Raw genomic sequence first — 26,128 nt, 5'->3', positions numbered from 1 at the left:
GGGGAGTATGTCGAAGTGTTAAATTTAGTGATTGAATAAACTTATTGATTGCTTAATTTTTGAAATATTAATTCATTCATTAGATTTTCCATATTTGAAAAAAATGTTTAGAAGGAGCAAACCTCAGGTTGTTGAGTTTGGTCCTTGCGTATCACCACTATCACAACCACTTTAAAAAGCTAATCCTGCAATATTGCTATTTTTTACTAGAAGGTTTGCACACTGTCAAACGCATGCGTATGCATAAAAACTGTTCATTCTGTGTCTGATTGAACCGACAGCATCATGGAATGAACTTAATTCCATGAAAGTGACCATCTGATATCACATTCAACTAATCAAAGGTGTTTCCCATTCACGTAAAGTTATTGAAAGGCGAAAGGGAAAGTGCTATTTTATGCCTTTAGTTAAAGTGTCACTGACGGCCAATGAAAAACACTCTTTCTCAAGTAAAGTCAGAATTCCAGACTACTGTGGGTTCAAATCTGAGACCGATTGTCAAAATTGCGATACTGAGGGATAACGCCGATGAGACTGACAGACCACGTTGGCCACCCTAAACAATTGCGGTCCTAGTTATTTATCTGAATAATTCCAACATGCTGTTCCAAGCCAGTTTGGGTGCGTTCTATCAGGCTCTGTTAAGCTTTGGCCTGCCAGCCAAGCTGAACCGTTGAGTTGCGTGGTTGATTTTCTGCAGGGCAATTTTTTTGTTTTTTTTTTTAAATTCTTAGTTAGCAATTTCAAAATTTCTCTTATAATAGTATGTATTATGAAGCAAAATGTATGCTCACCTGAAGTGTATAGTGTAAGATGGGAGGATCCTTTATGCGTGTCTTAAGATGCGCAGCATTTCATTGTATCTCCTATCATTAAACCACACTGCAGTAATTACGATTTAGGCTCTTTATAAGGGACATTAATTAGGGTAACTTACATTTTTGATGAGGTACATTTAATAGAATATTTAATAGCTATTCAAATAGAAATGGATCTTTTGTTTTTGCTTGAGACCGTCTAGCTAAGGGTACATCCAAAATTTTTGTTCATGGGGGGAGGATTTCCAATAAGAAAGCATCAGAAATTTGTTTATATGTATTTTGTCATGTTTTTTGAATCGGACGAAAATTCCGAGAAGGATGGGTCACAAAATGTACTACTAAAAAAAAAAAAATAAAAAAAAAAAAATAACACATGTCGACTTTTATGTCAACTTTCAAAACATATCTAATCAATTGATCAGCATCATTTTTTAAAATAATCCAATTTTTAATATTCAAGATATTATCTTATTTTCAAGAACTTGGAGCAGTAGAGAAGTATCAGCAGTATTTTTTTCCTTCCATAGATTTAATGTGAAACCATGAAACAAAAATGAGGTTGTTAACATAGTTTCCAATTGTCGATATTATTTTTTGTTTCCAAATAGTAAAAATGATAATTTAGTGCTAGAACGGGAGTTTTGGCTCTCATAAAGGGGGGTAGTCCCCTTGTTTATTAGATAAACAGAAACTGCTTACTCAAAAACCTAAAAAACGGAATTCTTGGAGATTGCTCATGTTGGAGAAACTGAAAAATTTCTTTCTCATTCTTTAACATAAATTTTTATTTAATCTATTCTTATAAACTTTGGGTAATTTAGGACTGGAGAAGTTACGTGAACCCAGGTATATGTAAATGATATTGGTAGCATAAACGTTATTTAATATTTGGGGTGCATACTAGCTGTAAAAAATCGTTACATATTATTAACAGTAATTACGGTTTTGGGTTGGATTTTCTATAGGCTATGTGCGTGCATATCATCCCTACTTTCTTTTACTGACAGAAACCCTCAGATGTCTTCTTTCTGACCTCTCATCTTTTAAGAAAATGCAGCATGTACTATCGTCTTCTGCAGGATTTTGATGTAAGGGACCTGGGGGGGATGGGGCAAGTCCTAAGCCCTTTGACTTTATTGACTACAACAATTTGATTGAGACGACTCCAACCTAAACGATTTTCAAGCAAATATTCTAATTGGCTTTTCTTCAATTTATCACAAACTGTAATATATCAAGGGAGTTTTTCTGGGATAGAAAAAAGTGAGGGAAAATAGTAAGATAAGTCTTCGAATTGAGATTTGAAAATTAAAAACCATGGCAATGAGAGTGGTCAAGTATCTTTCTGAACCATGGGCGTGTCGAAAGGCCACGGAAGAATTTTTTAGATTTTATCCAAAGAAATTGTCTAAGAATTATATTTGGTGTTTGCTTGACTGACCATATATCAAACCACGGGCTGTACGAAAAACGTAATTTAATTCACTATCTAGGGCTATAATGAAAGAAATGTTAAGTGGTATAGGTCAAATTGTTCAAAGGAAGGATGATAGATGCCCAAGAAGGAATTTAAAGGAGATTGGAACTTCATTGAAGATAGTTAACAAAGAAGCTTTGAACTGATTGGGGAAGGAGGAGCGTACGTCGCTATGTCATCCCTAGGAGGCTGAGAGCCACAACGAGTTGTCATCGATAGTAGCACTAGTATTACAACATTCTACCATTTTAATTTGTTTGCGCTTTGGTTGACTACCTCTGAGAAATAGGTTAGGGCCCTGATGTAATTGGATGCTAAGGCTCCCCAATGAAATTGGATGCTAGGGCCCCGGTGGTTAGATTAGGGGGCTGGTGAAATTGGATGCTAGGGCCCCTAAGTGAAATTGGATGATATGGTCCCGGTGGCTAGGATTGGGGGTCTAGTGAAATTGGATGTTTGGGGGCCTGGTGGAATTGCTTGCTAGGGTCCGGCGTCTTGAAGGTTCCCCACTAGCGGGCCTTGGAGGTTTTTTCCTGGTACTCGCAGGTTTTTAGCCATAACAACCAAAGAAATCCTGATTTGGAAAGTTTTTGAAGGTTTTTGAACAATCAAAATATAATTATGTAACAAGAGAACCGTGTAACGTAACATCCGAGGAAATCCTGATTTGGTGGAGTCTCGTAGGTTTTTGCTATTGATCGTAGGGTTTTAATCATAAAATGAAATCCTTATTTGGCGGGTGGCCTGGAGGTTTTTTAAAGACTATTACGTAACAACCAAAGTAAACCCTCTCTTTTATGCAACTAACACCTGCGCCTTTTAAAAAACATTGCTTATGACGTAACATGCATCTGCATCTTGACCTGAGGGAATCACCGTTCAACTTAAATCATTAAAGAAAGAAAGGAGTAGTGGCAATGGCTCATTTTAAAAATGGTGAGGCATCACTACTTACTGAGAGCGACAAAACAGGAAATAAATACTTTATAAAAACACTTTTTAAAAACTATGTTTTACAAAGGGACTAGAAAGGGGAAAATAATTGTTTTTTGTTCAAAATAATACTTTTGATGTACGTATTTCAAAATTTCCTAAATATTTTATATGTTCTGTTCTCTTTTCCTCAAACTTGTGAAAAATTTAAACTTGGTGCTCATTTTCAGTCAACTACCTATTGCTATCTGACTACCTAAAATGCGTACCACGTTTAAAATTTTTGTGAATTTTTTACAAGTTTGATTAAAAGAACCCACAACATTCAACATACAAAAGAATTTTTTCCTGGGGGTTCAAAAAAACTTGAAAAACGCATAATTTTATTATATTATTTTTATTACGTTTTTTTCAAGTCGGACAAACATTTTGGGGGAGATTCAAACCCTTTAAGCCCCCTGAATACGGCTTTACTCAAACTGTTTACTATTCCTTTCTATCTAGATAACTTTTTAGGAGAGACGAAAAATTCTTTTAACACCTCCTACCTTAACTTTAAGCTTTAGAACATGTCAGTCCAAGCAATTCCCAGCTTGTGACACTGAATGGCTGAGCCACTACACCCTCTAGCAGGCAATATCGCACATATGACATGAAAAAAGACCCATTAGCGTTTCTTCTGATGACTCCTAGCAATTGAGACTAGCGTGGCACAATGTACCAGCCCCGATGACACCTTCTAGGGGCACACTATCAAATCTAAGGGTTTTTTTCTTAAGCCTTTTTCCCTCAAAAATAAATTTATAAACTAAAAAATGACCATTGTTTTATTTAAACAATGAAAACTTGCCATTTCATTGCTAGATTGCGATATTCCATGGCATTTTCCAGCCTGTGACACTCAGTAGCTAACAGACGGCACCCTGTAGCAGCCATTATCACACATGATATTTTTGGATATTTTTTCTGCAAAAATATCTGTTTACACTAGCGATCGTTTAAACTTGAAAAAAATTCCATTAGGGTGTCTTCTGATGACTCCTGGCAATTGAGACAAGCTTGGCACAATCTACAAGCCCCATGACACCCTCTGGCACACATTTTCACATCTAAGTATTTTTCAAATTTTTCCTCAAAAATACATATATAAACAAAAAAGTGACCATTGTTTTTATTTGAACAGTGGAAAATTGTCATTTCATTGTTAGATTGCGATGTTCCATGGCGATTCCCTGCCTACGACACTAAATGGCTGACACAAGGCAGAATTTAAAACATTTTCTTAAATATGCCTTTTCTCTATTACCAGAACAAGAAAAACCCCAGACCAAACCATAGAGATCAAGACCAATCCCTAGAAATCCAGGCAAACTTATAGAAATCATGACCAAACTAGAAATTGAGGTTAACCTCTATGATCAAGACCAATACGTAGAAATCGTAACCAATACATAAAAATCCACGTGAGTTCATAAAAATTAGGGTTCAGCCGTAGAAATTCAGACTAAACCATAGACATCCAGACCAATCCGAAGTAATCAAGAGATCAATATATAGAAATCCAGAACAATCCTTAAAAATAAAATCAGTGCATAAAAAGATCAAGCTGTAGAAATCATAACCAGTCCATAAAAACACGGACAAAACCGTAAAAACCAAAACCAAACTCTAGAAATCAAGGGCAACCTCTAAAGTCAAATCCAATGCGAAGAAATTAAGGGCAACATCTAAAAATCAAGATCAATACATGGAAATTGTGACCAGGCCATAGAAATCTAGACGAATTTATAAAATCAAGACCAAACCGAAGAAATCAAGGCCAACCTTTAAAAATCAACCAATTGATCAAAATGTAGAAACCCAGAGCAAGCCCATAGAAATAATGACCAGCTCATAGAAATCCAGAAATCCAGAATATTCCTTAAAAATCAATACCAATACATAGGAATCAAGACACAGCTGTAGAAATCGAGACTAACGCGTAGAAATCAAGTCCAAACCATAAAACGAAGACAAAACTGTAGAAATTATGACCAACTTCTAAAAATCGTGTCTAATACATAGACGTCCCAACGAATTAATAAAAGTCAAAACCCAACTAAAGAAATCAAGGTCAGCCTCTAAAAAACAAAACCTACCTGAAGAATTCGCGAGGTCAATATGTAGAAATTTAGAGAAACCCCACAGGAATTATAACCAATGCATAGAAATCCAGACAAAGTCTCAAAATTCGAGAGATCAACATGTAAAAATCTAGAACAATCCTTAGAAATCAAGACCAATACATACAAGTCATGACCAGACCCTAAAAATCCAGATGAATCCATAAAAATCAAGACCAAACTGAAGAAATATAGGTCAGTCCCTAAAAATAAAAAAAAAAAACCGAAGAAATCAAGTGATCAATATGGAGAATTCTAGAGCAGCCCCGTAGAAATTATGACAAAATCATAGAAATCCAGGTAAACTCACAAAAATCAAGCGATCTGTTATATAAATTCAGACCAAACCATAGAAATAAAAAAGACCAATGCAAAGAAATCCAGACCAAACCATAGAAATCAAGACTACCCCCAGAAATCAAGAAATCAATATGTAGAAATCCAGAACAACTCCCTGGAAATCATAACCAACACTTACAAATCCGGATGAATTCTTGCAAATCATAAGCAATGCATAGAAATCCACACAAACTCATTAAAATCAGGGGAAACCCTAGAAATCCAGACCAAACCATATACATCAAGACCAATCTTTAAAAATTAAGAGATCAGTATGTGGAAATCCAGAACAATCCTTAGAAATCATGACCAGTACATAGAAATCCAGACCAAACCGTAAAAAACCAAGACCAACCCAAAGAAAACAAGAGCAACATCTAAAAATCAAGACCAAAATATACAAGTCATGTCAGACCCGAGAACGAATTGACAAGAAATATAAATTCATTTAGGCTAAGTTAACATGATTGGCCACGTTAACCTAGGCATTTTGAACCTAACTTAAAAGTGGTTGGCTTAAAGTAACCCAACCTATTCAGTCATGCTGCCATTTTTAACTATAACTTTAATTCATAGTTCTTTTTACTTATATTTTATCCCTTATAAGCTTTTCTTTACGTTTTGCTTTTTCTTTTGTTATGCTTCAACTGCTTTTTCTGTGATTCCATAATTTTATTTCGTTTTTTATTAATAAGATTTGTATGCACAAAAGTCTGTGTCCTTTAGATTTCTTGTTTCCGGATAAAATTACAATACGTAATCATTTACCTCATGAAAAGACGAACGCCAATGCTACGTAACATCTGCTGTATAACTTAACCTGTCTAGGTCACGTTAGAACATTAATTGAAGACAGCATGCATGTGCATCTAATGTAGCAAAAATCATTAGCTTTGCTGGATTGTTACACGGCTCGGAAATAATGGTTGGGAAAAACGCTAACCATGGACTTTTCAAAGATTTTTCCACTAGAAAGTGATTCCCGAATGATAATAATAATATAATGGTTTGTTTTAATAATAGAACAGTTCCATTGAGGAAAAACCCCTTTCGAATCCGACTTCGGCCGTAAAATCTTTGGAATGTAAAGGTTCCCTGAGAAAACGCATCTAAAGAAAAAAATCTCTTAAGTATTATGTAGCACCTATGTGTGTATCGTCATTGCGTAACACCCCTCATGTTCGCCGCCCTGCACTGTTACAAGCAGGGATTCCCCACGGAGCCTGAAGAAACAAGTCACGCTAGAATGCATCATCCTTAACCTAGGTAAACATTCCCCTATTACATAACCAAAGAAATATTGAAACTTCTTGAAAAACGTGTTGTCGGTAAAATTGGTTGCTAGCCCCCCCAGCGGTTAGGTTGGGGTCCCGATCAAATTGAATGCTAGGGCCCCGGTGGTTAGATTAGGGGCCGGTTAAATTGGATGCTAGGGTCCCTAAGTGAAATTGGATCCTAGGGTCCCGATGGTTATGTTAGGGGGCCCGGTGGAGTTGGATACTAGGTTCCCAATGGAATTAGATGCTAGGGCCCCATTGAGATCGGCTGCTAGGGGCCCCCGTTGAAATTTGTTGCTAAGGGACCTGGTGGAATTGCTCGCTAGTCTCTGAAGTCTTGAAGGTTCCCCACTAATGGGCCCTAAAGGTTTTTCCCTGGCCCTCGTGGGTTTTTAATCGTAACAAGCAAGAAAATCTTGATCGTGAGGGCTCCTGAAGGTTTTCGAGCAATCGAAACCCTATTATCTAACAAGTAAACCCCATGACGTAACATCCGAGGAAAGCCTGATTTGGCAGGGTCTCGTAGGTTTTTTCTTAGCCCTCCTAGGATTTTAATCATCCAAAGAAATTCTTATTTGGCGGGGAGCCTGAAGGTTTTTTAGACTCTATTACGTAACAACCAAAGTAAGCCCCCCCCCTATTACCCAATGAACACCTGCGTCTCTTAGAAAACATTCGCTATGACGTAACATGCTCCTGCTCCTTGCTCTGAGGGAATCGACGTTCAACTTAGATCTATAATGGAAAGAAGTAGTAGTGCCTATGGATCATTTTGAAATTGTTAAGGCATCAGCACTACTTCGGTAATGAAACCCCTGAGTAAATTCTGGTATCCAGTAGCCCAAATCCTTCATGTTTCCCCATCTTTATTTTACGGGGGGAGGTTCGGTCCATCCCCGTCGTATAAAACGTCATCGTCGTTTTATTGAGCTTAGCAATAAAATTACATCCATCCAGAAACGTTCTTGAACTATTAGCTGTAATGAGGATAACTGCTTGTTCTTGCCTTCCTATATGTGCGTGCCTTTCCACCCTAAAACGCAGAAACCTAGTAATTGCTTGTATTTTCCCAAGTTTGCCACGATTAACATCGTGTCCAGTGAGTTTTACTGGATATGTATGGCCCCGATACTAATATTGAGTTTATAAATAAAGATAGTTTTAACTCGTTACATTTTACATCTACTACACTAATGGATAAAGCTACGTTTTGCTGGAGTGCAGTAGAGAAAATAACATTTTTTAAACCCGCCAACAAACAACATATAAAAATTGCTAAAAAGCAAAAACATACCAAACTCCTTCACATCATCACTTTAAAAAACATATACCTCTAAACAGCCCTATCCTCTCCCTAGCAGCCCAACCTTCCAACCACCCATTACCCCTTTCCCCCAACCAGCCATTCTTTCCTACCACTATTACTCCAACCGTTCTTCCTACCAACCAACAAAATCACAATTTGAAAATTATTTTACAAAGATTCCTCGTTTAGCCTCTTAAAAATCAAATATACACAATATGCTATAATTATCTTTCCTCTTTAAAACCTTTCCTCCTTAAAACCTTCAATATTCTTTCCTCCTTAAAACCAGGCGTCTTTCCAGTTAAAAAGCCAGAAAATCAACCCCCGCTTCCAGTCCATTGTACCTGATATTTAGAACTCCCTTTAGATCTCGCTCTCCTCGTTCTACCTCTCCTAAGGTACCTACTCATACATACTCATACCATACCCTCATACCTACCGCTCGTTATCCATCACTTTCCGGGGCTTACGAGGGGGGCGGTCCCTTCCCTCCCTCTTCAGACCCTTCCTCTACACTCACTTGGTTTGCCAAATTTTCTGTTGTATTGTGATGCGTTCTTTTGGTTTCATTGGACAAGCTATTTTGCATTCATTGCTTGATTGTATTCAATCTTTTATTCGTTGATTTAAATTTCTACCTATTTTATTTGAAGTAAAATATGATAGCCGTTTTCAAACAAAATATTCTCTTATGTTATTCAAAAGACCATACTTAGGATTGTTTTACCCTTAAATAAGTGGAAAGTTTTTTTTCTCATCCATTTTCTTTCCAACTGCGTTCAAATCCACCCTTCCCCCTTGGGGGGGCCTTGATATTTTGCACTAACGCCTTGATTTTTGCCCGCCGAAATAACTATCGAGTTAGTCTAGCTAAAAATATTCATCCTGTCACTTTTTATTCCAGATCTAAGAAGGAAAGATGTCATAATTATTCTTAATTATGAAAGAAGATTTAGCAATCAATCGCTCTGGGAGACGTCGATCTCCTGATCCGAAAAAGAGCAAAAAATTAAACAAACTTGTCGATAGTTCACACAAGGATTTGGGCTCGAAAAGTCTCTCAGTGGCAATTGAACGCTATGATTTAGGAAAGAATCGATCGCCTGATAAATCTTCAAAGATCCCAACAAGAAAGGATGATGAGGAGGATTCTGAGTCGGAGCCTTTGTCGCAGGTCGCCTCCCGCAGGCCGAAGCAATATCCGGAGCCAAAGAATGTGATCAGTTCAAAACAAACCGTTGAAGGGGACGCATCGAAAGTATCAAAGGATGAAACTAAGGATTTAAAATGTGCGAAAATGCCGAATAAAATTGAAGATAAGAAAATGGAAATAGTGAAAAAGGATGACAAAAATCCGAAAGTGAATAAAAAGGAAGATAAGGTTGTGGCTAAGAGTGATGAAACTGTGAAGAAATCAGTTGATGTAAATTTGAAAAGTGGTAAAGTGAAATCTAAAAAGGCTACAGAAAATAGTACAGAGGTTGACTTGAAAGTGCTTGATGCAGAGAAGAAATCAAAATCGCCTCAAAGGGTGTCAAATGCTCCACTTCAGTCAAAACAGGGTATTAAGAAGCTACTCGAATCTACGATCCGAAATAGAATGAAAAAGCGAACAAGTGATGAAAGTGAACAAAATCCTCCAGAAATAAAAAAGAGAAAGGTTGGTAGACCCCCTAAGAATAAAGATAATGAAAAGGAGTCAAGTGCTAAAAATCCTTCTAGTATATTGGAGGAAACCAAATTGGATGATGCAACTGAAAAACAAATTAAGACTGAAATAAAGAAAAAAGTAGGGCGCAAGAAAAAAATCCTTGATAATAAACGTCATGAGGAGAAAGAGAGTGAACCAGAGGAAAAAGAATATCAAAATGTAAGCGGAAAGACTAATAAAAAAGTGAAATTTTCCAAAGATGAAACAAACAGTGGAGACGAGACTGAAAAAGATAGAAAGGTTTCTGATGAAAGTGAAGCGGAGAAGAATATCAAAAAGAATGCTCATAAAGAAGATTCAGATACGGAAAACGAAAAGGGAAAGAAGGTCGTGAAAAAGCGACAAGGGAAAAAATGGAGTATTACTAAAAATGAATCAACTGGAAAACCTCGTAAATTCGTAAGAAAGAAAAAGCAAAACGGTGTACAGTCACTTAGGGATTGTCCATCTTCAGATACGGACTGTGAAAAATCTCTGAAGAAGCAAATGAAAAAGAAGTCCAACAAAACAAATAAGCACGAATCTTGTGAATCTGAGAGTGATGAGAAGTCCAAAAATAGTAAGCTTACGAACAAAAAGAAATCCGAGTCAGAGAATTCAGATTCTTCCCAAAAACCAAAGAAAAGCGTAAAAGTGGGTAAAAAAGTCCTAAAACTAAGATCACGCTTTCGACGAAAGCGTGTTGCTAGTTTAAATGCGCGCGCCAAAGTCACATGCATGGTTGATGAAGATTCGGATCCAATAGATTTTAATCATTATATTACCATGTTTCCTGTCGTTGTTGGTGATGATGTTATTCTCAGGAAGAAAAAGAAGAAAGGTGTGTTCATGATGAGACGGCGGAAACTACGTCAACCGGAAGCGCCTCAGCTCGAAATGAAAGGTAATAGATTTCGTCTCTTAAAAACTACTCTAAGTTCCTGTTCTCTGGAAGATCTCTCATTTCTAATCTGTCTTTTTCCTTTGAAACTTCTAGGAATTTATATTTTAACTTTTAAAATTCCAATTTTCACCTTAAACATTTTTTATTTATTCTTATCAAAAGTTATCAACCTTTATCGCTGTTTCTCACGAGGGAACACTGCATAGAAGCATGGCTTTTCATGAGAACCTAACAGATGGTTTTTAATAAAGGATTTATGCAAGAAAAGATGTGACGACGAACTAATTATAGTATAGGTGGTTGATACGCATCTCAAAGTCCAATAAATTAGGACACATAAACCGAGGAGAGGGGGGTCAAGAACGTAGAAAAACTCCATGTCTTACATCGTTATAAACAATCCCTTTTAGATGGATTACATTAAGTTTGAGTCTAAGGTGGCTATGGCCCTATGAGTCCTCTTCAAAGTAACGTTTCTGCCTAGGGGTACGGATGTGTTCAGAAAGTTTAGTCTCTTTTGCCTCGAATATGCTTTCCATTATTCTTCATGAAATTTTCCCAGGGATTGAATTTTATTTGGTGGGGATTTTGGCGATGGTCTAATCTTAAAGAGTTCCACATGCACAAAATCTACATTTGGAAAATGGTACTACCGTACAATTCATAACACACTCGAGAAGTTTGATCAGTTGAATCAGCTAAAAACCGGCTTACCATTCTGTATTCGGAGACGATTAGCATAGGTTCACTGAAACAAACGGTAAATTTTTGTTGTTCATATTATTGAATTACGAATAAAATGAACATACAATTCGCTTCCTTTTTTTAAGCTCTTTACGAATATAATAATCGCTTCTATCGCAAATTCGCATTTAAGCAGATTTTGAGCTCTTCAAAAATTACCAAAATATTTCTAGTATTTTGGTATAAAAAAGGCTTAAAAAATTGGTCTCAAACTTACTGTTTCATTATAAATCCATTTTTAATGTTATATAGGGCCTACTCCCCCAGCAATTTTTTTCCGGGCCTACTCCCCCAGCACTTTTTTCCATGATTAAGTTAGATAAATAAATTTTACAATAGTATGTCATTTTCTTCCTCCTTGACCCCGAATGTACAATAAAAGTATGCGTTTTCGATAAAATACCGAAAATATGAAAGCCGGTGGAAGAAGGTGTAGATAAATATACCACGAGGTTCCAATCCAAAAGTTAGGTTAGATCAACAAGGGGTTAAATTTGAAAAAAGGAATCGAGTGGTATGTTCACTTTATTTGTAAGTCAATAAAATGAACAACGAAAAATTTACCAAATAAACTATGTCGTGGTTATATTTTAGTTGAATATTTAATATATAGAGTTGGTATTTTGGTTAGGTTATGGTAGGTATTTAACATAAGGCTTTCTGGGCGGCCTTCTTTGCATTATTCCTTGTTGTAGTTTTCGTAATTTTGTTATTAAAGTATTATATTCTCATCATATATTGGTATATTTCATTAAGAATAACCCAACTTCACTTCTTGAGTGTTGTGGATTCTAAGATAGTACCCTCCCAGGGATTGAATTTTATTTGACGGGGATGCTTGGTGATGGCCAATTCCTAAATAATTCTACAAAATATGCACAAATAATCAGCAAAATCTGCACAAATCTGCATTTTGTAAAAAAGCAGCTTATCGGCTCTTCTAAAGGAGACATTATAAAGCAGAAACAGTGGATCTTAGAGTCCTTATTTAATACTTTTCCTAATATATATATTACGGTATTTTTATTGACTATGCAAAGTAACTCAAACCTCCACCCACCCTGATGGTCCGAGATATAGCTTTAGGATATATATATATATATATATATATATATATATATATATATATATATATATATATACATATATATATATATATATATATATATATATATATATATATATATATATATATATATATATATATATATATATATATATATATATATATATATATATATATATATATATATAAAATAAATGTTAAAACAACAAAGTTCTCCACCCACCCTCATGGCCCGAGATGTAGCCCTAGGATATATACAAAAATAAATTTAAACATTTAAACAATAAGATATGTCACGATTAAATAGACATACATTTAAACACTATACTGTTCCCCTAAAGGCTTCTTGGGCTGTAAAAAGGGGAAGACATACGGGTCACGTAGTCAAAGAGAAAGTCAAGTTACCAACTTACAGAGGAGAAAAAAAATATATAATAAAAAATTAGATAGATAATATTGTTTATTTAGAATAAATAGACTCCAATGAATCTCCCGAAAAAAAAGTGGCACCCTGGAGCTGATTCAGGCAGCTTAGTGCATAAAATATGTACTGTATTCAGACTGGTTTTCAAGGGTTCTCAGATTGGCTGAAGACATGATGATATGACAAACAGCAAAGAAATATATTTAGGAACGTATGTGCGACCATCAGGGGGGGGGGATGCCTTGTCAGAAAAATTATCATGATATTTGGAAAGAACTTAAAATGAGGCACCTAATGGTAAGCCACTACTCTTTTTACCATTTCAAATATCAATGGTATTTTGATATTTCTGAATATCAAAATACCTGTTGTTCTGAAATACCAAAATACCTGCTGTTCTGAAGGGAGCAATCAATGCTCCCTTCTGAACAGCACCTAAACTATAGTTTTACCATACATTTCTATTATTAATGTTTGCTTTTTATTATTTGAATACTCTGATTTTGAAACCTTAGAAGTGGAGCGGATCAATCTGATTTCTTTGTGCCTTGTTTATTTTTTGAATAGTTTGATGTCTCACATTCCATTGCCCAATTTTATTTCACCGAACAGCGTTGTTTTCATGCCTCTAAATTAGGCGAGTCTCTTTATTTTCAGCTTATGTTATTGCTTTTTCAATTTAGATTTTGGTGGAGAAGCCTAATATTCTCAGTTTGGGTTTATAATGCCCTATAAATCATTTTTTAAAGATACTATATAATCTACTGCTTCATTAATCTCCCTATATCGATATTGGTTTACGTTATATGTTTTGTCATATCTACCGGCTGCCAGGGGAGGGGATGGGTTATTGGAGGATATCTTCCTAAGGTCTTGGGTATGAAATTACCCAAAGCTATGGTTCATGTTAAAAATTGTCGGAGTTTCCCGGGAAAAACTTCGGGTTCAAAAAAATTTGAAAGAGGTGTTTTCTTTGAAAAATGCCTCTTTTATATGGAATTAACTATACAATTGGTCCACTAGATTTTGCAAAAATGTATTTTGTCCCCCCTACATTTCCGTGAATTGACGCTTCTGTTAACGGGTTTGGTTTACCTATTTAAAATAATCACGATTAGTCCCCATAGAGACTTGATTCTAGACGGTTTACCTTGGTTTCTCGTGTTTGTCAATATTTTAATTTGTTTGCATGAATGTTTCTCTTTTCTATTCTTCTGGTTTAGCTGTGCCTGTGGATCAACTCATTTGAACCTCACATGCTTGGATGCAAGATTACAGAGCGTTTACTATTTAGAGAGAGGGAGATGAGGTGTTACAGAGTTTCTTCTATGGGAAGAGAGGTTAAAAAATAAAATGTAAATGCGCTTGGTTTGGCAAATATTCTTGTACTGGGAGGGGTGTTAAAACAAATCTCCTATTGAGTTTTGCTCCCTTTTCCCTCTTGGTGTTTAGGTACACTTTGATAATTCCGGCTGTCGCTTGTCTTCAACTCCAACTATCAACTATCTGTATTAGTGTAAATAAGTATGGTTAGAAACGAAACCGTCCTAGTGTTTGTAAAATCAGTACTTGTATCTTATAGCCACTACAATATGAGAATTTGCATCGCGAACATGAGACAATAACCGGCTTTCGTGGTCTTTATACCAGACAATTAGCTCCGGCTCGGTTGGAAACTTTATTTGAGCTTTGTTTTACTTAAATACTTAGTTGGTATTTTGGTTAGGTTAGGTTATTTTAGGTTACGTATTTAGTAATGATACAGTCTGCGTGACCCCCCTTCCGCAATTCATTGTTGTAGTTTCCATAATTTTGTTACTAAACTATTATATTTTCACTATATTTTGGTATATTTTATTATGATTAACCTAACTTCACTTCTTGAGTGTGGTGGCTATAAGGTACAAGTACCTTAAAATCTAAAATGACTTTCGGTAACCTTATTTTTACAGTAATTCCGTTTATTACAACGGTATGTAGTCTGAATTTAAAGTTGAAAGATTTCCCATCGATGTGCTGCTGAAATATAATGCTATATTTATAGAATGCAGCGCGATAACGCTTCTAGAGAAATTCTCTGACATAGAACAGTTAATTTTGTTGCATAGCGTGTAAAACACTAAGTTTGTTATTTTTGTGACCCAACGGTCAAATTATACTATAAGATACTGCCAATATATCGTCTGGCTTAAGTAATCAAGTAGTATTATTGTAAAGTGGTTGCTAGTCCTAATGATGTGTCATTACTTTTGTGCAAAATCGAATATGTCAATTTTATTCCTTATGGGGATTCTAGGCCGTTGCCAGATGATCTTTGAAGTTCTCAGAAAGAGGGATGTTTCTTCCCCTGTGTGCACTTCAATTATACTAGGCAGCTTCCACTGGGAAAGTATATTTCCCACGGTAATAACGCTTTAGAGCCGCATCTAACACCACTTTTAAATGCCAGAAACATAACTATTCTTTCATGTTTTTTTCCCAGCACTCATTTAGTAATAAGAAATGATCATATTTAAAAAGGGGAAGATAACATAAAGAAGAATAAAGAAGAAGAAGACATAAAGAAGAATTATAACATAAAGAAGAATAAAAAATACCACGAAATATTACTAAGCAAGAAACGACACAGTTAAATAGATAAGTCTATCATCGAAAACTATGAGTATAAACCAGAGTGTAAAAGAAACAAAACAAACACTTCACAAAAGAAAAGAAGAAAAGTAAAGTTAACGAGTGAGGCCACCGTGGACGCGAAGATGCCTATAAATAGACTGGGGTAATGTAATTGTTTAAATTAAATCCAATATTACGGGTTAGACAAATTGTTTTGTGTATTATTTGTGGATTTTGATTCCGACTGATGCTGATTGTGATGTCTATAGGCTATAATGCACGAATTTAAATTATGGATAAAAAAAGTAACTGTGAATTTTTGACCTCTTTTTCCAGGGGTGAAACCAGTATGTACCTGATAATGAATTCATCAACTTCGAGGAATAATAATTATCGATAGTATCTTAATCAAATTTAACCCAAGAATTATTTTTGCTAGAGTGACCACAAAAATGTTTTGGGATTAATTTAATGACAAGTTCAAATATTATAACAAAGAAATTCCACTTTTCATATCTTTTTCGGCTGTAGCTTGATTATCTTTTTCTTTCTTTTTTTTTTTATACATAAACCAAGATAAAACTACAAACCAAGATCGTATCCAGAGGCAATGGGTTTGACATCTTCCCCCTCCCCGAAATGTTTCTCCAATTCACGAAGACGTAATAAAATGCATAAAACCACATTTTTTATTTGTTTTTATTTTTTGTACCCCCTCCCCCGAACAAAATCCTGGATACTACTTTGCTACCAACAATGGTGTAACTAGTGGGACAGGGGGTATAGTTCTTAAAAGATCGTCCATAAATATCTAATAGCTTCAGAATGCAAGCTAAATTACAATCGACAAAATTAATTTAAAACTTAAAAGAAAGAAGGTGACATATTAATTCACGCCTGTGGGATACGGAAATTTTAAAGAGGTAATGTGAAGGTGTTCCTTCCGAAAATGTACACGGCGGTCCTAATATTAATAATTCGCCTCATAAAGGCAGTTTAGATAGTCCTAGTTTAGTTCCATTTTGGTATCGAACTGGTGGGTAATCTCATTATGGATAATAATTTGTGATACTAGGTATAATATCTGCAAATGTATCCCTCATATATAACATATCCCAAAAACTTTCATCTATGTTTCATGCCAAGTAAAGTTTCGATCGCAACTAGCTACTAACCAACTGTTCACTACCCTTCTACCTAGGTACTAGTTACCTAGTGAAGCGAGTAGCTAGTGGCTCTCCTGGAAGGAAAAACAATCAAACCACGAAACACACATCCTTAACCATGTAGCAACTATCCTTTTAAGAAAAATAAAATATTCCCTTCTTAGATAGAAGGGTGAAACCGCCATTCTTGGTTTTCTGAATTTTTGGAGCATCTTCCTCCAAAATTATGTTCAGATTTGGGAAAAATCTAGAAAGAAACATGTTAATTGTTGATAATACAGAACACACTCAAGAATTACGCTTAGGTTACATTTCAGAAAACCGGTTTCATAGCTACAAAAACAAGTGATGGATGAAGCAATGCATTGCAATTAGAATGCATTAGACTTGTATAATTTGGGCTTTATATATATATATATATATATATATATATATATATATATATATATATATTACGGGGATCAGGTTACGTTAGGTTAGGGACTCGGTTCAAATACTTGACCCGTACCCCCCCCCCACCAATATGCAAATAAACTGCCCAAATTATATTATTATATAAAATAAAGTTTATATGAAAGTTATATTTCATTAGGATTAACCTGACTTAGCTTCTTGGGCGCGTTCTTTATTATTAACAGGCGCCAAAAACATTTCTTCCCTACAAAAATGCTGAAAAAGGTGTAGTCTCTGAACGGACTAAGTTCCCCCTCCCTCACTAAAAAAAATTACTGAATTAAGCCAACACTGTCTTCGTAAAGGTTTTTATCTCTCCGTTTAAGGAGTGTTCCAGAACTAAGTAATCATTAATGGTCATTAATATTTGTGATTACTTTCTGCTTAAAATGACATTTAACAACAGACTTAGCCCTAAAAGACTTACGAAACATAAAAGGATATAACATTGTAGCCTTTTCTACACTTATAGTTATGCTAGTAGTCTATAATTTTTTTATCTGTCGCCTTGGAATGAGAATAATAGCAAACAATGAATGTTTCGAGTTATAAATTTCTATCATACGGCCTAATTAGCAAAGAACCATCTTCCCTCGATGTAATATATTTTATTTCCTGGGCTCTTCGTATGGAAGGAGTGGTCCTAGAAGCCTAGGAGGGACCTCATTGTATAGTAAATTAAATGTTAAGTGTTTTTTTGAAGAGTTTTCTGAGAATAATCAAAGGGTCAAATAAATATGCCTCCAGCGATGACATGATCTCCACAACATCTGGGGCGTGAGTCGTAAGTTAGGCTAATTGCCCGTTCTTTACGGATAAGTCTATAGTAAATGGGGGGAGGGTGCATGTTTGAGCTTGGGTGTCAGATTAGCTTAAAATTTTGTGGGATCGTTCCCTGGGCCACGAGGAATATGCAATTTTGTAGGGTGCTAGAAGGCCCTGAAATGGGCCATCAAACTTTTGAAACTTGCACTCGGAAGCCCCTTGACAAAGGTTAGGTTAGATTACAAACATCCAAGACAGTTGATAGTCTGAGTGAGAGGCACAGCTGGTATAAGCCTTTTTCAGGTAGCCTATGTATATAAATGACGTCATTTTCGCTTTGTTGATAAATAGTCTATTATCTATCCATCCATCTTGGGACAGAACTAAGGTAGATAGTCATAGAACTAAAGGGGTGATCGAGATTTCTGGTTGGCTCAATACGGACAATGTTGACTGGACTTGTATGCAAGGGGGGGGGGACTGAATGTGCTTGAACTCACAGGCGAACAAGCGACTTAAGCCTAACATTCTCGCCTGCTTAGAGTCTCGAGCAGACTACCGTGTTTTAGGGTTGACACATGACCAACAAGTCCCCTGGACTCGCAGGTGAACGGGGAAACGTATAGTTTTCCAGATGATGTAAATAAAATTATTTTAAGACACGGGACTCTAGAAAAGCAGCTCATTCTAGGGGTAAAAAACTTTTTCCAGACCAAATCGAAACTTATATCTTTAGGTCCTTAAACTAAAAAAAATGCAGAAAGATTAATAAAAATAGAAAAAAAAATGTTGTTTCCCCCGAAAACGGGACCTGGAAATGGTCAACATACTCTTTTTCTGAACGACTTGAAACTTATAGACCTAAGTTCATGGGCCAAGGGGAGCCTATTATAAAAAGAATAGTTGGGGGGGGGTATGGTACCCCCATAAAAGCTTTCGGGTCAAGAGAACCTCAATGCACAAGAAAGAAAAAGAAAATATTGGTTCCACTGAAAAAGGGTGAAACAAATTTTTTTTTTGACGAACAGCTTGAAAGTTACTCATCAATGTCCCTGGGCCAAAAAAACCCTCAAGAAAAAAAAAATTATAATTGGGGCACGGGCCCCTCAAAAACTTGGGCCAGGAGTTTTTTTTCGATTTACTTGGAACTTGTATATAAAAGTCCCTGGATCAAGGGGATTCCGGTTCGCCAGAAAGAAAAATAGCATTGATTAAAAATGCGGATTTGTCTATAAATGAGCAAACTAACTTTTTTTCTGAAAGACCTAAAACTCAGAACCATAAGTCCGGCCAAGTAGTCCTTGGTGTATTTTAGTTTGGGGGTACGAACATCCCCAACAATTGCTGCCCAACATTTTTTTTTCCCTGATCAATTTGAAGTTTGCAGTCCTTAGTCGCCAGAACAAAGATATCTAGTGCAAGAAATATAGGTAGGGGTATGGTTCCCTTAGAAATGGGCCCAACAAACCCAGAAGCTTTATTGCTCTGATCAGCTGCAAACGAGCCCACTAAAAATGGGTCCTTTTCTTCATCGGCTTGGAACTTGTGTTAAATTGCTTGGGCAAAGTGATCTTTATTTCATTTCTCCCAAGAAAAAGGGATTGCCTAGAATGTGTGACCATTGAAGCTCCAATAAACTTTTTTTTTTAACAAAGTGGAAGTTAGAACCGAAAGTCCCTAGTTTAGGTTGACCCTGATGTATAGGAAAAATATTAGTTCTCGAGTACCGCTCCCCTAAGAAAGTGGGATGAAATAATGGGTCAAGATCTCTTGTTTTCAATTTGCTTGAATCTTTTAGGGATCATTGTCCCTAAGAGGTCAAGGGGACCACACACGGGTGGCTGGGTATGCGGGTTATAGAAATGGGACAACTTATTGTTCTTAATCAGTTTGAAACTTAGAATCATAAATCCCTGGGACAAGGAGAACCTAATTTAGAAACAAAAGCTTGGTGATCCCATGCTGCCCAAAAAAGGATGAAAAAACTTGTTGGTGTGCGTAGACTTGGAAATACAAATATAGGTTTTTCTCCGATCAGTTTTAAAGTTAAGTTAAAATAAAAAAAACAAGTGTTTTCAACTTAAAGCAAGGAGCAACATTAAAACTTAAGAAGAACAGAAATTATTATTTATATGACGGGGTTCGCTCCCTCATCAATACCTCACTCTTTACGCTAAAGTTCGAAATTTGTTCCAGTTCTTTAAGGATGACCCCTGAATCACAAAGGCCGTTTAATTAGAATAAATATTTATTTTTAACTAAGTACTAAAAAATTTTAGTGCAAAAAATAAGCCCCCCCCCCAAAAAAAAAAAAATATATCATCCTATGTGAAGCCGTTATTGGGCAGCGTGTGATTCATGCTGACACCGATTTTTCTGCCTTCCAACAACTTTAATGGAGGAATCCTCATTTGGCCCCCACCTTTTCCTTTTTTTTTCCTTAAAAGTGTTAGTAGTTAGTTTCTGCTTCTCGTAAGATACACGTTGTTAAAGCCCAATCTTTTCCTTTTGGAGCCATTTCAAAGAAAACTTTTTGTTTTAATTACAAAGCCAAAACTAGGCTTTGGGGTAATTAAATCCAAGTTGTCGAATTCTGTTCCTACAATTGAAACTTCTTGTGCTTTAATTCCTTTATTATTGATTTTAAAATTGTTTTATCGATATCTGATTTTAGTAATATATTTACAGTTAGACAAATGTGCCTCTTATTTTTATTGCACTTGGTATTAACCAAGTGACATAGCAATCGCAAATTCTGTCGGTCTGTCGGTCCCGGTTTTGCTACTTTAGGCACTTTCAGGCAAGCTGGGACGATGAAATTTGGCAGGCGTATGAGAGACCGGACCAGATTAAATTGGAAATATTTTTTTTCTCGATTTGACCATCTGGGGGGGGGGGGACTGGGGGGCCCGTTAATTCGGAAGAAATAGAAAAATTGAAGTATTGTTAACTTACGAACGGGTGATCGGATCTCAATGAAATTTGATATTTAGAAGGATAACGTATAGCTGGGGGGGGGGGGGTTAACTCTGAAAAATTCAAAAAAATGAGGTATTTTTAACTTACGAACGGGTGATCGAATATCAATGAAATTTGATATTTAGAAGGATATCGTATCTCAGAGCTCTTATTTTAAATCCCGACCGGATCTGGTGACATTGAGGGGGGGGGAGATGGAAGGGGGAAACCTAAAATCTTGGAAAACACTTAGAGTGGAGGGATCGGGATGAAACTTGGTGGTAGAAATAAGCAAAAGTCCTAGATACATGACTGACATAACCGGAACAGATCCGCTCTCTTTCTGGTAGTTGGGGGGGGGGTTAATTCTGAAAAAATAGAAAAAATGAGGTATTTTTAACTTACGAACGGGTGATCGGATCTCAAAAAATTTGATATTTAGAAGGTTATCGTGTCTCAGAGCTCTTATTTTAAATCCTGAACAGATCTGGTGACATTGGGGGGGGAGTTTGAAGGGGGAAACCTAAAACTTGGAAAACACTTAGAGTGGAGGGATCGGGATGAAACTTGTTGGGAAAAATAAGCACAAGTCCTAGATATATATTTGACATAACCGGAATGGATCCGTTCTCTTTAGGGTAGTTGGGGGGGGGGTTAATTCTGAAAAATTAGAAAAATTAGGTACTTTAACTTACGAACGGGTGATCGGATCTCAATGAAATTTGATATTTAGAAGGATATCGTGTCTCAAAGCTCTTATTTTAAGTCCTGACCGGATCTGGTGACATTGGGGGGAGTTTGGAGTGGGGGAGCCTAAAATTATGGAAAACGCTTAAATTGGAGGGATCGGGATGAAACTTGGTGAGAAAAATAAGCAGAAGTCTTAGATACGTGATTTACATAATTTGAACGGATCCGCTCTATTGGGGGTGGGGGGGGGGGTCAATTCTGAAAAATTAGAAAAATGACGTATTTTTAACTTACGAAGGAGTGATCGGATCTTAATGAAACTTCATATTTAGAAGTGACTCAGATCTCTTATTTTAAATCTCAACTGGATCCAGCGTAATTGGGAGGGGCAGCTGAGGGGAACCGGAAATCTTAGAAAATACTTACTCAGAAAATACTTATCAGGATGAAACTGGATGGGAAGAATAAAAACCTATCTAAGACACGTGACTGACATAATCGGACCGGATCTGCTGTCTTTGGTGGAGTCGGGGGCGGGGGGGGGGGGTAATTTTGAAAATTTAGGTATTTGTAACTTATGAAAGGGTGACCAGATCTCAATGAAATTTGATATTTAGTAGGGTCTTGCGCTTTAAAGGTCTAATTTTAAATTCCGACCAGATCCTGTGACATTGGGGGTAGTTGGAGGGGAAAACCAGAATTCTTGGAAAACGAGAAAATTGGGGTATTTTTATTTTATGAATAGGTGATCGGATCTTAATGAAATTTGATATCTAGAAGGAATTCATGTCTCAGAGCTCTTATTTCAAATCCCGACAAGGTCTTTTGACATTGGGGGGGTGGAGGCGGAAATCTTTGAAAACACTTGGAGTGGAGGAATCGGGATGAAGCTTGGTGGATAGAATAAGCAAATGTCCTTGATACGTGATTGACGGAACCTTACTGGATTCGCTCTCTTTGGTTGAGTTGGGGGGAGGTGTTCATTGATTTGGCGATTTTGGTGCTTCTGGATGTGCTAGGACGATGGAAATTGGTAGGCGTGTCAGGGAGCTGCACAAATTGACTTGATAAAGTCGTTTTCCCAGATTCGACCATCTGGGGGGCTAAAGGGAGAGGACAAATTAGAAAAAAAATTAGGTATTTATAACATACGAGTGGGTGATCGGATTTTAATGAATTTTGATATTTAGAAGGACATCGTGACTCAGAGCTCTTATTTTAAATTCTCACCAGCACTAAGCCTCTGATTTTCCTTTTAAATCTATCTTCATAGAATTTTGCTAGAGCTCATTGCTAGATCATCATTTTGCTATGATCTCTTGGCTCTTAGCTCTTCTTGCCTCGTCACAAGTGCCATATGAGCTCTTAGCTCTTGTTTATATTAAATTTATAATAGATCCATCAAAAGAATCAGATTTTTATGCTGATTCTAAATATATCAGTTGTATTAAGTTTAATTCAGCCCGTTAAAAGTCACGAGTCTGAGAAAATTTGCCTTGTTTTCAAAGAAAAGGGGGAACTGCCCCTAAAAGTCATAATATGAAAATCATGATATGTGATCACGCCATGAAAATTTAATAAAATTGACACCATCAGATTCAGCGCATCAGAGGACCTTACTATAGAGGTTTCAAGCTTCTATCTGACCAAATGTGGAATTGCGTAGTTTCTGCCAGAAGAAAGATCACTGATGCGTTTTTATTTGTTTTTTTTTTCTTTCTTTGTTTTTTACTATCAGAGGTGATCGTATCGACCCAGTGGTCATAGAATTTTGCGAAATGGCAGATTCGAACAGAAATTAGAAGTTCTAGAGTCCTTTTTAAGTGGACAAAAAAAGGAAGGTAACTAGGCCCCCTCAAGCGCCCATTTTGGGAAAGTCAATTCCACGCTAGGAATTGACTTTCCCAAAGTCATCGGATCAAAATTCTGAGATAGGCATTTTGTTCACCGTAGTCGAAATATCTAATATCTATGTCTTTGAGGACGACTTAATCCCCCACAGTCCCCGGGGGAAAGGGCTACAAGCTGTAAGCTTCGCCCATTGTTTACATTTTGTTTTAATTTTTCATTTAGCCTACGGTGAGCCAAATTTGAAACTGCATTAGTTGAAAAACGTTCAGAAATTAAACATAAATAAAACAAGTTTTGCTTAACTGAAAGTAAGGAGTGACATTAAAACTTAAAACGAATAGAAATTATTCCGTTGATGAGAGAGGCTGTCCCCTCCTCAATGCCTCGCCCTTTACGCCAAAGTTTTTATTGTTTTAAACAGTAGTTTTGTGAAAAAGAGTCAAACTTTAGCGTAAAGAGCGAGGCGTTGAGGAGCTCAGTCACTAAATTGGTGATAAATTATTAGTGGAGGGCAATAATTACGTACGCAGAAATTTATTAGGGTGGTGGTGGGGGGGCTATAGTGTTAGGAAAGATATTAAATTACTTGAAGCACCGTAAAAATCTAGAGATTTTGGGGTGATATACAGGGACGAAGGCTTATTCAACTAAATCACTACCGGGAAATAAATCAGTAGGAGGTGGCAACAGTAATGTGCATGGCAGTTCCTTTGGGAGAGGGAGTGATTGTATAGGAGAAATGTTAAATTGCTTGAAGCATCTTAAAAATCTCGAAATATTGGGATTTGTTTATGATATTCAGGACTGGAGACTCCTTCTGTTGTACATGCTTGGATGAAAGCCCTGATTGTTATGCTTTCATTTAAGGAAATGATCAAATATTTTAGATTATAAAAATACAAAAATCCTCCGTAGCCATTGCTGGCGTTTAGGGCATCGGATCGAAGTCCGGTTGCTGGGTATTTTTTTTTTTTTTTTACAGGGACAACCTTGTCGTCCAGCCTTGCAGCAAAAGCGGTTGATCCCTGCAGAGCATCAATTCACTGTGCTACACCGGGTTAAATATTTTAGTGTATATTTGTAAATCAAATGTGTTTGTATTTCAACATTTCATTTGCTGAAATTGGTCGACAGTGTGAATTTCGTGCCGACTGAGCTGTTTATAACCATTTTAGTACACCCATACTTTCTACTAAAGAATGAAAACCTGTCAGTGTTGTAGCCGACTACTTGAATCCTATGATATCATTCTCTCGGGGTGTGCCTCACTTTACAGATTTATGCCTATTGTTGTCTCCTGGATTTTAGATCCCCTAATAAGAACAGTGTGCTTGACGAAATAAAAGAGGGCCCAATACACTCAGGGGTACAATGGAAAGGGTACACCCTTCGCCCCCCTTAAATCAGTCCTCTTCTTCATGCTCCTCTTACAAAAGCGAAATTTGAGAATGGTCGTATTTAAGGATTTACTTGAGCATCACAATAAAAAAAACTTTCGGAGAAAAAATCATGGGTATTAGAGGAGTGAAGTTCGGCTCCTCTTCCCAAGTATATTTGGGAACAGGGTTCCGTTGCCTCCTCCCTCAAGATTTTTATGAGTTTTTCTGTATCCGAAATTTGTAGCTGTTTTATAAAATTTACCACACTTTTTTCAATGAACAAATGATTTGCCATTCTGATAAATTTGTCCCTTTCTGAGAACTAAATGCACGTCTACTTGCCTGAGGTGAACATTAAAACATCTCTGAGAAGTACTGGAAAGTTATAATATAATTTTTTACTCAATGACTCCTATCAAAATGAATTTGACAATGGACAGTGGAATACCATACCCTTTACTCTCATTGACATTTCTAGTAAAGAAAGAAAAAGTGTTTCTGTTTTTACAAATGACAACACGAGCGAAGAGTGTAGTATTTTTTTTTAGCTTTTAAACTCAGGGCAGGGTTGGCATGTGGAACTAACCACCAGCTGAAGTAAACCTGACTAGGCTATCTCCAGACTTCTTTTGCAGATGTTTTAGGCATGTTATACAGTAAAAAAGATGATTGCGAATTGGGCAGTTAGTTTCTTTTTTGCTGGAACACGTTCCACGGTGACTAGCAAGGCTAGCGACACATTGTTATCGCCCATGCTGTCAATCTAGTATAAAACAAGCAAGCAAACAATTTTTCAAGAATGAACCCCTCCCATGGGAAAATTATATAATATTCCTGCATAAATTTTAACTGTAAATTTCTAGACTGTATCCATGTAAAGTATGCATAGTAAATGATAAAACATCCCAGCAGAGAGCTCACCAAATATATTGGATATACACACAAAATAATTTTTTTGCGAACAGAAAAATAAGTTAACCAACCCCCCCCCCACCTCCACCAATAAACGTGAAAAAAATTAAAGGCTATTTGCAACTATATTAATATTATTATACTGGGCCACCGGTGTCTAATTGTCTCTAAAACACTACAGAGAGCTTGTCAGGCTGA

At 36.5% G+C, this 26,128-nt stretch overlaps 1 protein-coding gene across 1 annotated transcript in view; it reads left to right on the top strand.

Annotated features, from left to right (window-relative positions):
• LOC136027328 (histone acetyltransferase KAT6A-like) overlaps positions 1 to 26,128 on the top strand; it is a 179,556-nt gene that overhangs the window by 29,509 nt on the left and 123,919 nt on the right. Inside the window, exon 2 of the mRNA XM_065704462.1 lies at positions 9,220 to 10,909. Coding sequence (XP_065560534.1) covers positions 9,256 to 10,909 — 1,654 coding nt within the window. The 5' untranslated portion in view covers positions 9,220 to 9,255. The remainder of the gene's footprint in view (positions 1 to 9,219; positions 10,910 to 26,128) is intronic.

This window comes from Artemia franciscana, chromosome 5 (genome assembly GCF_032884065.1).
Source record: "Artemia franciscana chromosome 5, ASM3288406v1, whole genome shotgun sequence".
In the NCBI taxonomy this organism is placed as follows: domain Eukaryota; kingdom Metazoa; phylum Arthropoda; class Branchiopoda; order Anostraca; family Artemiidae; genus Artemia; species Artemia franciscana.
Note: the sequence above shows the minus strand (reverse complement) of the source record. Positions and strands in the feature narration are given on the sequence as shown.